This window comes from Archocentrus centrarchus, chromosome 7 (assembly GCF_007364275.1).
Source record: "Archocentrus centrarchus isolate MPI-CPG fArcCen1 chromosome 7, fArcCen1, whole genome shotgun sequence".
In the NCBI taxonomy this organism is placed as follows: domain Eukaryota; kingdom Metazoa; phylum Chordata; class Actinopteri; order Cichliformes; family Cichlidae; genus Archocentrus; species Archocentrus centrarchus.
In genome coordinates this window covers 9,835,133-9,850,260 of record NC_044352.1, presented here as the reverse complement: position 1 = coordinate 9,850,260, position 15,128 = coordinate 9,835,133, and the positions used below count along the sequence as shown (strand labels likewise).

At 41.3% G+C, this 15,128-nt stretch overlaps 1 protein-coding gene across 1 annotated transcript in view; it reads right to left on the bottom strand.

Annotated features, from left to right (window-relative positions):
• Positions 1-15,128, bottom strand: part of nol4la (nucleolar protein 4-like a) — a 34,112-nt gene that overhangs the window by 6,918 nt on the left and 12,066 nt on the right. The window contains exons 2-10 of the mRNA XM_030733548.1: positions 12,697-12,852; positions 9,867-9,978; positions 7,162-7,271; positions 4,272-4,413; positions 3,355-3,647; positions 3,072-3,257; positions 1,058-1,246; positions 849-968; positions 515-704 (exon numbers count right to left, since the gene is read on the bottom strand). Of these exons, the coding sequence (XP_030589408.1) occupies positions 515-704; positions 849-968; positions 1,058-1,246; positions 3,072-3,257; positions 3,355-3,647; positions 4,272-4,413; positions 7,162-7,271; positions 9,867-9,978; positions 12,697-12,852 (1,498 nt within the window). The remainder of the gene's footprint in view (positions 1-514; positions 705-848; positions 969-1,057; positions 1,247-3,071; positions 3,258-3,354; positions 3,648-4,271; positions 4,414-7,161; positions 7,272-9,866; positions 9,979-12,696; positions 12,853-15,128) is intronic.

The window sequence follows — 15,128 nt, the reverse complement described above, 5'->3', positions numbered from 1 at the left end:
GCAAGCTCCAGAACTCATTATACCATTAAATCCATTAATCACAGACTGCAGATAGCTATCCAAAAGATGCCCAGTTTAGCTTACTTATCACTCTGGATGGTTCTCATCTTATCCTCTAAACTTCTTGTTTCATTTTCCCTACATGCATATTTTGGTAAATACTATATTATTGCAATTTTGGTTTAAACAAAAAAGAAGACATTAATTACACATTACGTTGTGGCTTTTAATTTATTTCTGTCAGCTGTGTGGGCTCCAGGCAAGCTAAGAAATGTCCATTCAGTTCAGCTGCATTGTGGTGCACAAATTTTGCAAAAATAAAGTGTTTTTAATTGAGTGGATCAGCTTTAGGCCACATATAAAAGATAGACAGAGGTGATACCCCCTGCTGGCCATTACAAAGAATACAGCCACTTCTGAATTAAGTTCAATGTTCAGCTCTTTTATATGCAGTTTGCTAAATCAGTTTTTTAAATACAGAAGCTGTAGGTTAAAGATCCTTTTCTTTTCTCACCATTGGTTTGTGCAGCACCAGAGTTCTGCTGGTTGCTGCCGACCGTCCCATATCCCCGCAGGTTGTAGTTGAGGCCTCCGTTGGTGTAGAGCTGGTCTTGGGCAAAAGCTGCACTGGAAATGGAAAACCCTGAAGGAGCCACAGGGGCCGGGTCCCTCAAGATGGGTTTGTCAATAGAGGCTGGCTCATCCTACAAGAAATTAAATATTTTCAGTTTAGGCAGAACATTGGATTGTGTGCTGTGCAGTCTGCTGTTAATGATGCATGGCCAGCCAAGCACATTCCCAAATCCCTGCTGGGCAGATTCACAAATACCAACTGCCAAGACATTTACCGTCGATTGGTAGACATCGAGCCGCATCCTCTTGGCAGCATTTCGGGTTTCGCTCTCGCAGGCGGCTGCGAGGATGTTCTCGGCCATGGCAGAGGTGAGGTGGGGAGGTGTTGGTCGTATCTGGCAGCAGGGTCAGTGAGCGATATTCATTATGATTGTGAGTAGTTATGATTTGTGCAGAAAACACTTAATCTTGGAGCACTTTGTACCTCAAAACCGCCTTTTTTCATGCGGCGACAGGATTTGAGGTAGGTGCGGATGCGCTTGCGGGAGCGCTCCTGGAATTCTGGGAACTGGCGGCTACAGGACTCAATGATGGCCTGGATCTTCTCCTTGGGCTGTTTGGAGATGGGCACCATGCGGTCCAGATTCTCATCCACGAACAGACGCACAAACATCTGACAGAAAGAGAGAGGGGGAGGGGAGAGAAGGGATGTAGAGCAGAAAAAATGGTGGGGGTGCAGGGTAGAGAGAGAGAGGGGTGTGAGAGTCAAACAAAAGAGGAAAGGGAAGGCAGGGGAGGAGGTTCGGGAAAGCAGCAGAGGTAGAGTGGAAGAAGAGAGGATAAAGGGGGAGGGGGAGGCGATGACAACAGGAGGAATGGAAATTGAGTCATTCCTATAATCCAGGACAATATTTCTGGTTGTGTTGGCATATTTGCAAGTCTACTTTTTCTATTCTGTTGGTTTCTTTTCAAGTCAGAAATGCACAGAAAGTGTTTTTTAAACAGAGTAAATAGGATTGTTTGGATATGCAAACTCATCTCATCGCTAAAATTTGTAAATATTCTCTGCTTCACCTCCTGGGATTAAACCAGGGATCTTTCACTTGTTAGGCAAATGTGAACCACTTCACTACAGAGACACTTATTAAGAGTACTAATACACATATTTTGTGTCATAATTGTTATTATTACTGTTAGGTTGATAATATTCATATCCATACATTTGCCACCTTTGTTGTCTGTTTGTTTGCATACAAAAAAAAACAAACAGACAATAAATATTATTGAAAGAATCTTATGTGGCTGAAAGTGAGGTTATTATAGTTGAGTAAAAGTACTAAGTAAAAGCTAAAACTGTATTTGAAGACTTTCGATGCAAAAGCCTCTAAACTCCACCTCCATCTGTCAAAACTAAGAAAACGATATCAAGCTCTCAGCGTGCAAAGAATTCTGAATGCTGCAAAAGCCGATGTGTCCGCAGCACCACCAATCAGAAGACACAAATCAGATCATGTGACAAACAGGTCAAGTTATTGTGATGTTTTTTGCCTGACATGACAACAGTACAATCGAGTAATTTTTTTCTTTATTTTTTTAAATGCTTCATATTATTTTATATTCATTTCATATTTATTTTTATTTATTCTGAGCACAGTGCATGGTGTCATTATTGTGTTTCTTCTATTATTGTTTAGCATTGTTTAGCATGGTGTCATATTGCTGATCAGTTTGTCTCATGCTTCATTCTGCTTTCTTCTTTTGTAATATTTCCAGGTGGATCTTTAGTAATTTTTGGCCATTGTCTTGTCCACACAGGTGGACCTTGAAGCTTTGGCATAAAAAGTGCACATGGACATTAAGTTGTGCTGACTTAGGTTATGTATCATCTACTAATAACTTTTTCACTGAAATTAAAATGAAGTTACTGAACCTGAAGTTGGGAGTCTGATTTTTTTTTTTTTTAAGTTTATTTAAAAGAAAATATGTCAGACAGATTTAGAGGTTTTTGCATAAGTAATGAGTAAAAACATGGTGTGTAAGTGCAAAACAACCAAAAATAAAACAATAGTTTTAGTCGAATTTGATCAAATTTGCTTTGTTTGTATACTTATTTTATTGTTCTGACCTTCTTAATTGTCAGTCTGACAAATACCATCCATATCAGAATAAAAACTAAAACTAACACGAAAACAAAAGCAAATAAAAAAAAAAAATACTAAACATTCTTTTAGCAATAAACAAAACCTCACTGCAAACTAAACTAAATCGAAAACAAAAATGACTAAACTGGAACATGCCTGGTTGCAAACACATCATTAATCCTTAGACTGTCTTCTTGTGAGACTGATTTGATTCGATGTGTAATGAAGCAATAAAGAATAATATGTGCACAGAGTAATAATACATATGATATAACATCTGTGCTGACAGGCTGATGAACAGCTCTGTGTTGTATTCTCCATCTATTTTAATTTCATTCTGCTGCAAAAATTACTTACATTGAAGGCTTTAAGTCTCTCAGGGTCCAGCCCCTCAGCGTCATTAATCTTGTCGCTGTCGTCATGGTCGTCGTGATCGTCGTCATCGTCATCAATTATCTGTGTTCGACCAGAGGTCAAGTCCTCTGCGCTCATGCTCAGATCAGTTTTCACAGAGTCATAGCTTCCTGAGCTGTAAGGAGGGGACTACATACAGAAAAACACACACAAAAAAGCCATTGTTGGGATTATACAGACACACGGGAGTTTAGATGATCAGTGAAGATTACGTCTCTGCTGTTACCTTGTTGGTGTACTCTGTTTTGATGGGATACTTCCTGTTGGGGTCTGCAGCGTAGGAGTTTGGCGGCGAGCTGCCCACTGGCAGCAGTCTGTCGCTCAGATTCACCGGCTGCTGATCTTCCGAGGAGGACGAAGACGAGGTGGTGCTGAAGTCCAGGGGAGCGCTCACCCCGTTCTCTGCCACCTCCCCGTAAGAGGCCCCACCATCTGGGACGTTCCCACCCACGGGTAGCACCTCCGGGGAGGTCAGAGCTGGCAGCCCGTTGGCACTGCCGCTCTCCGAGGAGTCGTCATCTGGCAGAAGGGAAGGAACAGGAGATGAGCTGTGCAGATGTTTTCATAATTTAGCATTAATGGGGGGCTGTTTACTGCTGTTTAGATTTTAGAGTGGGAGTGGGGAATTCCTGCCTTATGGTGTACATAATGAAATTGTGAAGGAAGTGTGCAATGGGGTCAACTGTCACGACAAATTAAAGTTAGTGTAAAAATAGGGAATCTTAAGAAAGAGATGAGGATGAGGAGGAGCCTTCTTTTCCTGCTGTGTGTGCAGCTTTTAAAGCCAGTTAAATGCACTGTTAAGATTTCTACATGTGTCACACCTATGCTGAGTGAAACACAGTGACTTGCCCCAATTTTTCCTCTCTCCTAATCTGTGAGGGTTAACATCGGGCTTTGTCCTACTTCCCTAAGCTCTGAGGGAGAGGGGTGCCGAGTGGATTGGGGCTGCGGTGGTGTCCCACCCCCTGTAAGACTGGATTTATGTGGATTAGTCCACTAAGAACAAGGCAAGCTGTTTCCTGCATAACACCAATCTGTAGCCTTCCAGATGTAAATAAAGCTAAAAGGAAAAAAAAAAAAAAACACAACACGCAGTGTGACGCTGAGATAAAAGGGGACTGTGCAGCTGAAGAGACTTACCGTCCTCCTCTTTGATGGTGGCCCCCGGGTTGCTGACCCTCTCTCCGTTCGGTGGACTCGACTCAGGCACTGCGGGCTGCTCAGCTGCGACCCATGTGGGCTCAGCGTTGTTCATGTCCTCGCTGCTCACCGAACTGTCATCCTGAAAGGAGGCAGCGTGAACGAAAGAGAGCACGCGAGTGGAACAGGACGGAAGAGGGAGTGGAGCGGCTCCTCACACTTCTGACAACTTCAATTACAGTTTTTGCTGTTAAGGGACAGGTCGACACTGACAAAGTTTATCACAAACCAATATGTGCTTCCCTTCATGTTACCCCTTCCTTCAATTTTTATACGAAGCTAACATGAGGCTTTAAATTTATATAATATCCACAGATAATATCCTCGTTTGTGCAGAACGATGGTCATTAAATTGCTTAAAGGTTCAAGCACCCCAGCTATTTTAGCGACTAAAATAACTGAGTGGAGTCATTTATGACCCCATTATGTTTTATGTAGGAATCCCTTTTTTAATGGCTCTGTTTGTGTTTATTATATCTATACTGTTTCCTTTTTCCAGTGCAGACATCCTAAAATATCCTGATGTCATTAATCTGGATCAAAGCATGCTTGTACAAAAAGGAGTTAAACAACACTAATTACACAAACAAATGACAATATTTTTTTTGTTTAATACTATAAAAACTGTTTCCATAAGTGTAGTGGTTAACACATTCACTAAGCAACTATTTTGTGCAGAAACACTCAAAATATCTATGTTACACTGTAACACTGCAACTTTGGAAGTTAAAAGCCTTATTGCCAAATAACTACCAATATTTTACCAATTCCAATAAAATCAAAGTCTATAATGATTTGAAAAAAGAAACAAACAACACAGGTATAAATGACCCCACCCAACTTTTCATTATCACTGCTACATCAATTCCTGTAAAAAAAAAAAAAAAATGTAAATGACCCCAGTCGGTCACCTGAAGGTTACATTTTTTTTTTACCGAGGTCTCATTGAGCCCAGTATGGTCAGAGGAAACATTACAGCCACCAGTAATGCTTTCAGTCTATATTTCTGTACTGAAAAACAGTGACCCCACTCTTTAGTGGACATTTTTTGGCTAAAAATAACGTCAAAGGGGGGAATGAAGCAGGAAATGCGGGGATCTCGCTCTTAACTCATAAGTTTCTTGGAGCACTGCTATTTTTAACCATGTTAAGTAGAAACCCCAAAGATGCTTGTTGTTGCATAAGGCAAACACAAGTAAACGACGAGGGCGAGGATTAAGCAAAGGAGAGCTGAATAATCTGTCAAACTATTCACAGACTGAGCTTTGGCTCTAAATTACATACATGAATCATATTTACATTTTAGACTGAAGCTGAGCTTCAAAGAGCGACCCAGGCCGGTTTACTTCATGTTCGCATAAATGACCTGCATGCACGCTGTCATGTGTCAGCTGGCATCTCACTCAGAGGGAGCACAACTACCAATGTGTGTCGTGAACGGAGCAGAAACGCATCTCCTCATCTCATCCCCCCTCCCCGAGCACATAAATAGGCCTAAACTCCTGGGAATACGCATCCGTCCCTCTGTTAGGGGGTTCGTGGAGGACCAAAATGCTCAGTGACAGCTCTATTAGGCACCAAGTGAGCCGTGGAGCATCAAAGAGAGTGAGAGAGGGATAGGGTTCCTAATTACATGTTTCTAAGTAGCTGGATGTGTAGCCTCATTAATGTCCATGCTTTAGAAATAGATATAAAATTTAAACAGTAGGAAGGTTAACTTTTAAAACTGAGGCCTGCTTCATGAGTTTAGGTTAGAATAAACTTATTTTCATTAATGAAGCACATGTATCATTCTTTGAAGATAGTAAACCTTGCGGTACAGATTATAGCTTGCAGATATTATTGTCTTAAGCTGAACAGGAACTTGCAGAGATCTGCAAAAATCAATTTTATCTGTGGTGCAAACCTTTCATTTATGGATAATAAACAAAAACCTTTCAAAATATATTTTATTTGACCAACTTAACAATTAAGAGACACTAAGAATATTCTTTAAAGGCAGCCTATTGAGGTTCTGTTTGTATTTGTAGGCCTGTGACTAAAGAAAATGACCGTGATTAAGGCCATTACAGTGAGGTAATAAGGACAGAAAACAAATCAAAGGGTTGTCTTTGCTGCTTCTTTTTCACACATCAGGTCTGCTGTTTGTTTCTTTACCAAACAGAAAGTCAGTGTTGAATCTTAACAACCACCAAAGTTTTGCAAAACAACGTGCAGGCAGCTGAGAAGTGAAGCTCCAACAGACTAAACACACAATCATGAATTTACTTGTGATCTGCTGCATTTTGAAGCAGCTGCTGCTCTGAGCTCCAAAACAGTGCAGCGCAGATATGGAACAAATTACCACAACACTGAAATAAACCTCTGTGATGGTTAATTATTAAATTATTGGCCTGCTCACACTCTGTGTGCGCACAGATGCGACCAACAGTCTGAGCATTTGTTAATTTGTACTCACCTGCGAATCACAGTCTGGGTCATTGTTCCGGATAATCCTAATTATGCGTGAGTGAGGTCTACATTATCATCATCAAGTGCCGCTCCCTGCACTTTAGTGCCAGCAGTTCCTGAGTGTTTCTGTCACAGCTACACATGGGCGTGGTCTCTCACATGACGTCACTACGGATTTACTAATCCTCATTTCACAACAGAGCTGCTCCGCCTGCTGTTTTTTTTTGTTAACACCACGCCCTATTTTCTCTGCATAGAGCATCACTCCCTGCAGCCTCTAGAGAAAACTCGTGCAGTTGGTACAATTATAACTCCGGTGAAAACGCGTTCATCTCTGCCCACACCTCGCAAACATCCACTTAGAGAAAGAGGCACTTACCCTTTCTGTGGCAGTCATGCACTGCAGTTTCATTTGTTTTAGGTAGGTGGCAGTCAGAGGCATGTTGTAATCGATGAGGTCCGGGACCAGCGAGGTCGGTCTGTCGTTTTCTGCCAAGTGAAAGCATAAAAAAACATGTCGCTTATTGTTTAATTAAAGTCGAAGCATGAATTATGGTAACTTAGTATTTATTATAAGTGTGTTGCTGCTGTAAGTATAATATTAAGGTGCTTTAATATTTATATTTTTATGCCACTTTATACTTTTGCTCCACTACCTTTAGTTACAAGCTACTTTGAAATATAAAATATGGTTTCTCATTATAGAGTTACTACTGAGCACATATTATTACATCACTCTTACACATGATACTAGGTTATATCGAGTGGCAAAAACTTCAATGTATGTATTTACTGAAGTTATATTTTAGTTTTTCTTCTAAAGGAATAATTTTTTACTTTGACTACTTCCTCCACCACTGCAGATTTCTTAAAGTGGACCTCTCATGCTTGCTCCCAGCTCTGTGTTTTTATTCTTGGATGTTCTGCACAATTCACAATTCAAAACTAATCCTTATTTATCAGTTCATCCTCTGGGAGGGACTAAAGCAAGTTGTTTTAGTCCCCCACCCCTTTAAACCAGCTTTCTTCTGATTGGCTGCCCCTCGCAGAAGTTCATTTGAACATCAGGTGGGTGGAGCTTCTGTGGTCACAGAGGCAGACCTGTTGCATTTATATCTTGGGACTGAGCCCTCAACTCACTTCAGAGTTCTAGTAGCAAAGTCAGAAAAGCAAGGAAAAACAGGATTTGTGTCACTGCTTATTGAGGTGGAGCTATTCATGAATCATTAGCAATACAGCACAGTGATTGTGTTTTGTTTGTTTGTTTTTTTGTGCTTAAATTAATTGCTGCAGCATGTTCATGGGTGCTGCATGTTCTCTGTGCTCTGTGTATGGCTTATTTAGCGAGTCACAAATGCACAGCAGTGGCTGTCCAGATTACAAGTTTTGTGATTTTACTGTTGTTTATATGCACTGCTGCCATCTTAGATTTTGAGGTTGGGGTTGTGGGGCTGCTCTGACTTTTAGAGTTGGAAGTCCAACTTTAGGGGGTGGTCCAGCTGAAAACTACAACTGGGAACTCGGAAATTCCAACTTCTGACTTCAAATGGAATGAACCATGTGTCCCTGAGATGACCATATTAGGGATGTTCCCTCCCAATGACATCATAGAGAGCCAAGATTTGAAAAAACTGTCAGAAACTGTGTTTAGAGAGATTATAATAATAAACCTGATTTGTATTGCATTACAGAACCTTCCCCCTTCCCCCCATCTTGCACCCACAATTCTGAGCACCATTAAAAGTATACTGAATGAACCACTTCCAGTTCTTGCTTGCACCCATGGATTTACACACAAGTATCGCTGGTTTCGTTTGATACTATATAAAACTTGAAAACATGATGATTCTAAGGTGGACAGTTTATTTTGAACACCAATGATTGAAATGTGATGATTCTAAGTCTTAGAATCGGATGATAATAAGTGAATTTATGGCTGTTTATTCCCCGTGGACACCGGAGACTAATAATCTCAGAAAATGTGCATAATACCGAATCAAATAATCATTAAATGTGTTCTGTCTATGTGTGAAGTTACGACTCTGCATTTGATGCCAGTGCAGTTACTGGCATCAAATGCAGGACTGATCTGCACCCTTTCTTTATGCAGTGTCTTTTTCACAACTCACAGTCATATTAATTCAGAAAGGGTCCCTAAATATTTTAAAGCAAGCAAACTTGTTTGTCCTTCGTACGTTATTCTTTCTAGTGGAAGGTTTTAACATCATTTGCCATATCCAGTGGGTAACAGTTAGCTTTCTGGGACTTAAAATGTGAGGTTCGTTAATGTTCATTAATATTCATTTTCATTATAATTATGCTTTTCTGACTAGATATCACTTTGGGTTTAGATCATTTTCTCACCTTTCACTCTGACCTCTTCTTTAATACACTGCCAAACACAGTTAACCTCATTTTAAAAAAAAAAAATCTGTGTATCATGCCTTTTCTTACACTTTTGAAGAACTAGTACAAAGACTAGAACTGAAACTGGACAAAAAGCAGGACTTTACTGAGTCCCTGTGTGGAGAAGTACTGAAAGCTCTCAGCTAATCATGCAGACAAATGCTTTGTGTACAGCAGAACTGCTTCATTATCCTGCAAAAGAAATCCAAGTCTCTGCTGTATTTAACACCAGAAATCAAACAATGTGTCTGGCAAGCTGCCTGCAGTCTTCACACCAGCCACTAGAGGAACTCTGGGATCATTTTAGAAGCTGTATATGGTCCCAGAGAGCCGGCCCTCTTGAGTCTTTGTTACATCATGTCAGTGATGGATATACACATATGTTTTATTAATGAGGGTTCGATTCAAAACTCTTCAAAGTACAAATCCCTCAGATCATATCAGCTCATATTTAGTGTCTGATGTGACAATGTAGCATAATTTCTGTCATCCAGATGCCAATCCCCTCTATCCCATCTCTAAAACACAATATATCTGAGAATATCATGATCACATGATAGTAATTAGCCCTTTTACATATCAGTGTGTCAAAGCATCTGAGCATTAACAACTCTTTAAGGTTGGTCTCAAAAATAGTGCATCAGTTAATGATGTCTCTGGGTCAGTGTGTGCCTTTACCTTTGAACTCAGCAGTGCTGGGGTTAATGTGCATCCTCTTCTGACACTCTCCACAGCTCATTAGGAACCGAGTCACCGCCTCTCTGGGCAAGAAGGCGTAGGTCTCTGCGATCTGTGCCGGGAGGGAACGAGCAGAGGAGATCGGGTTAGCAGAATTGACTCAGGTTGTGGCTGAACTCAAACTGTGTGCAGGTGTTTTTTTTAATTCCTCCGTGCACGTGTGAAAGCATGGGGTCAGTGATTATGTGTTATCTCGACATGGCATGAGGAGGAATCCTCCCTCTAGGCGATCGCTGGTGCTTTTGGATGGCCTAATTCCAGCTGCAGCCCCCTCCGTGGTCCCGCTTTGATACCGTAAACCACAAGTGGTGCTCATCTTTTCTGATTTCCTTTCTCCTCCTTTTCTCTCAGGAGCGGCTAACTCATATCTACACCTCTCCTCTCATGTTCAGCTTTCCTTCTCTGTTTGTCCCCACTGCCATGCCACCCTCCCCTCCTCACCCCCTCTGGCGTTTCCCTGTAAAATGCGACCTTCACGTGACCATGAAGAGGCAGTGGGGGTGCCCACCACCCCTCATGGCCCCTAGAGGCAGCTGAGAGGGAAAGGCCACCCAGAGGAGCGTGCACGTCCCAGAAGGCCACAGTGACAGTTCCATATTATGCCCGGCCCCAGTGATGCTGCCTGCTCAAAAGGGTACACTCTATGAGACGTGACAGGACCTCTCTACGGGGCAAGAGGAACTGGCTTCATGATTTTTTTTATTCCTTTTGGGGGGGTGGCGGGAGAGGAGGACCGGAGTTCTGCTAAACCCCCACCCCCCACACCACCCCACCCCACCCCCAACTACCCACCAATACTGCCACTGCACCTTTATGCTGCAGACAAAGCCCCTCATTTTGCCAGGACAGCGTACAGGACCCGAGACCGCACCTCAGTCTGCAGCAGGTCTTTGTTCTAAAAACAAAGACCTGCTGCTTGATCTCTACATGGACTTTGTTCACTTACAGCTAAATAACATATATTGTGATCCCAAAGCTCACAGTTTGGTGATCTTTGGTTCTCCCACCTTTAGTCATGTGGCTGTTCAAAGTCTGGGACCCCTAGAAAGACCTCACTTGATGCCTCTTCTTTTCAAATCCATTAATCACATTGGGATTACTTTAAGCCCTCTCCAACTCTGGGCCACTTTTCACACAAAGGAAAAGGAGAGGTTGTCATTATTCTATTTATAGGCTCCCAAAAAACATTTTTTTTAGTTATGCAATATTTCCAAGAGCTTCCAAAGGCAAGTATTCAGGTAGAGTATGTTGTACTTTAGATAAAAATTACAGTTAGCCTAATGCTCAATACATTACGCACAGATTTTTTTCTCTTTTCAAGAAACATTATTGTAAATTGTGCACTTCCATACTCACATAAATGTGTTCACATTATCCGGCACAGTTACATGAAGTTCTCTACGTCTTCCCCAGTAGATTAATCACAATGGTGGAAAAGTTGTGGTGCACTCTACACTTTCAGGACTCAGTGGTCAATATTTTGGCTATTCAGTGAAAAAGGAGGCACCACAAAATACATTTTAACCAGTAGAAGGAGACTATATCTAAATTTTTGATTTTTTTATTTATGTTTGCTCAGAATCAACACAAGTTTCAAATGTTAACAAAATGCTGCTGCTAGCCTGACAATCACAGTCAAAGATGTCAAACTAAGAGTATGTACACAGTGTACGCAGTGTGCTATATAATACTGTACTAACAGGAGCATCTGAAAGAGGATTCATCCTGTTGGAGCTAAAAATGCTTGTATAAAATTTCATAAATTTAAGTGATGGTGGATGAGAAGGTTTATGTCCTAAAGGCTTCTTTATGTTTTATATGTTCATAAACAACATGTCCACCCACAGGAAACAAATACATAGGTAATTTGTTGCAGCTCTTGCTACCACCTATAGTTACAATTTAAAGGTAATTATTTCTGGCAGCGCTGTGAATAACTTCATGTAAAATGTGTGGTGTCGTTATTTTCTGAAACTCCTCAAAACTCCCAGAAATGTGAGCTGTGTGTGTTTAATTCTGCACAAGTGGTCTTTTTCTAAACTTAACTGTTAGTTTTATTGCCTAAGCCTGATCAAAAAACAAAAACAAAAACAAAACAAATACAAACAGAAGGAGACTCTTCTTTTTGTTGAACTTTTTGTTGGAGGACATGTTGGAAGATGAACTCTACTGAGGCGACTGTTTGCTGTGATTTGGCGCTACATAAATAAAATTGAATCGCAGTGAATTGAATTACTCTTGTTACAAGTAGTGCAAGTATTGTTGTATGTATGAACATTAATTTTCCCCAGAAGATGAATCGTGTTGATTTTGGTGGTCAAAATTTGAATTTGTCCAAAACTCATTTATCAAATATTCTAAATCCTAATCATGCTCTCATAGGCCTGCAGCTGTCCTTTGTCTTTACAGCTGTTAAATTATTAGCTCTAAACATAAGCATGATGAACCGGATAAATATGTGTCTGATAATAAAATATTTTTTGGGAGCTTGCAAACTTCAGCATGTGCACAGCCTCTCATTTTCCTTTGTATGCTGTATCCAGTTGGAGCTGAATGTGCCCACTTTCTTGTTTCCCACCAGCAGCAGTGGCACTACTGCTCATCGTAAAGAGATGGAGGAGACGAGAGGAAATAACATATGACGTTAATACTGCTGAGTTTATATTGACTTCATATAATATTTGGCTGCTGTTACTGTCAGCCCACACACTATCAGCAAGGAGCAGCATGATTACTTGCACCTTGCAGGCACCTGTTTGTGTTTACTCACCGCTTTGTAGGTCTTCTTCTGGCCTGCATGTTTGGGTGCTCTGCCGGGATCCGCACCCATCTCCACATGCATGGCATAGATTATGTCAAAGAAATCTTCAACCACAGCTACGCGCTTTAGGGAGGAGTTCTCTTGGGTTGAATTTCCATCAGAACACTAAAACAAAAACAGATGCAAGTTTATTTTGTAGTCTGGCTGCCTGACTTCATATTTTATCTTTTACTTTCTTCATGGTGTGATTTGAACATCTTCCAGAACACAAGAAGGGATTCACTGCAACCTTGTGTTTAGTGTCACAGCACTATTAACTGTGGCAAAGACTGCAGAAATACAGACTTAAAGTGTGCATAAAGTCCTCAAAATATCTGCCAAATAGCCCTCATACTCATGACAGTTTGATCGCAAGGCAGGCCTGAACCTAACGAGAACACTGGGAGTGTGCGAGTGAGGACATCAGCACTTGGCCCATTTACATCTTTACTGTGTAAACTAGTAGATAAGCCTTCCTCCACACTGCTAAAACTAGAGAACATGATGGAAATTGCCCACAGAAATTTACATTTATGATCTACAGCTCCATATAGCTCCAGATATCCTATGAAGCAGGAAGTCCAGAGCATGTGCATAAGTATGGCTAAATCAGGGGACCTGTGGCGGTACTACCCCTCCTGAAATTTGATAGGCCCACGCAGGGCCCTGCCACAAAACTGTGTTGTTCCATCAGTGCAACCACTGGTGGATACTACCAGGCAAAATGGAGGTCTGGAACCTCTTTTTCTGGTAAAAACAGTGTTTTCCTCCTTAAGTATAACTATACAGTAGCTCTTGTGCTAATGATAGATGCTAAACAATGTAAAAAAGCTGAACTTAGAACAAAGGATGTGTGAGACACTGACTTTAAGTTTACACTACCATCTCCATCACCTCCATATTGTGCTTCAATTGGTGCGCCATATTGTCACGAGGCAGCACCTAATGAACGATTATGGAAGCACGAGGTCTGCCAACAATTAAAACCATCAGAACAATTAAAATGTTTTTGAAGTATCGCTGAGCTTGGGAAAAGGATATTCAGAGGAATTAAATTTTTGAACATGGGTGAGATACTTTGAGTCAGGGTGAAGAAAATGGATGGATGGATGGATGGATGGATGGATGGATGGATGGATGGATGGATGGATGGATGGATGGATGGATGGATGGATGGATGGATGGATTTTTTTCCTTCCTGTCCTCTGTTTTCATAGGATGCACAGACTTTGTGTTTATGACATACCTACAACATGTCACGGTCCCTGGGTCTTCAGTTTTTGTTTTTGTTTTTTTGTTTGTTTTTTGGGGGGTGGGGGGGCATTTAGGTTGCCTTTTCTGATTATGTGTTTTCTGTGTTATTTACATTTTCAGGTTTTGGTTCTGTTCTTGGTGTCCGGTTGAGCTGTGCTTTATTCCCTGTATCCCTGTTTATTCCTGCCTCCCTTGTGTTTCTGTGTGTGGCTTAGTCCTCTTCTCTCAGTTTATCATTTGTGCTTTGTCAAGTTAATCTTGTCTCCCTATTCAGTTGTGGCTCTCTTCCTGTCTTATTTTGGTAGTCTCTTGTCTCGTGCGCTTTGGGTTTAGTTCTACTTCCTTTGTCCCTTTATCTGTAATTAGTTTCAGCTGCTCTCCCACCTGTTGCTTGTTCCCTCATCATCCACTGTGTGTATATATTGTCTCAGTCTGCCCTCATCCTTTGTCGTGTGTGTGCTCGCTCATGGCTGTGTCCTTCCATGTGGTGCATTAACTAGCAGAGTCTAAGTTTAAAAATATTATCTTGTATTTGCTAAATGCTCAGCAATAAAACTGTTTCTGAGTTTACGTCTTGTCCTGTCTTTTGGGTCCACCTCCTGCTTCACAGCCCTTCTTTGACAGAATAATGCTTCAGCAATTTAAAAATTTAATTTGCTATTATCCCTCTTAACTGCAAATAAAGAAGAAGAAAAAAATCATTAGAGCTTACAAATATTCACCCGATTTTGAAAAGCATTTTGTTTTGGTATTTATTAGTGATTTCTCATGAGCCCACCCTGACTTCACTCTGTGTCACCTGATTTAAAAAAAAAAAAAATCCTGGAACAAGCTTCCTCATCCTGTCCAGTCCACCTTCTGCAGTCTTTCAATGTCTCTTTTAGGTGGAGAAGCCCAGGCCCCTGCTGGGTCTGCAACCATCACCTCATCTCTGCTATGTTTAAAAATAACACTGTACAAGACCAACAGTCCCTCCTACCACCACCTCTGGCAGCTATCCTGCCTCCCGTATTGCTGACCCTGTCGCCATAGAAACTGCCACTGATTTCTCTCGGGCAGGTGTGCTGGGCAAAGGGTCATGTGACACACCATAGAAGTAGGATCGCCAGGACAACGGCCTCCATCCGCAGCACCACATGGGGCTTTCC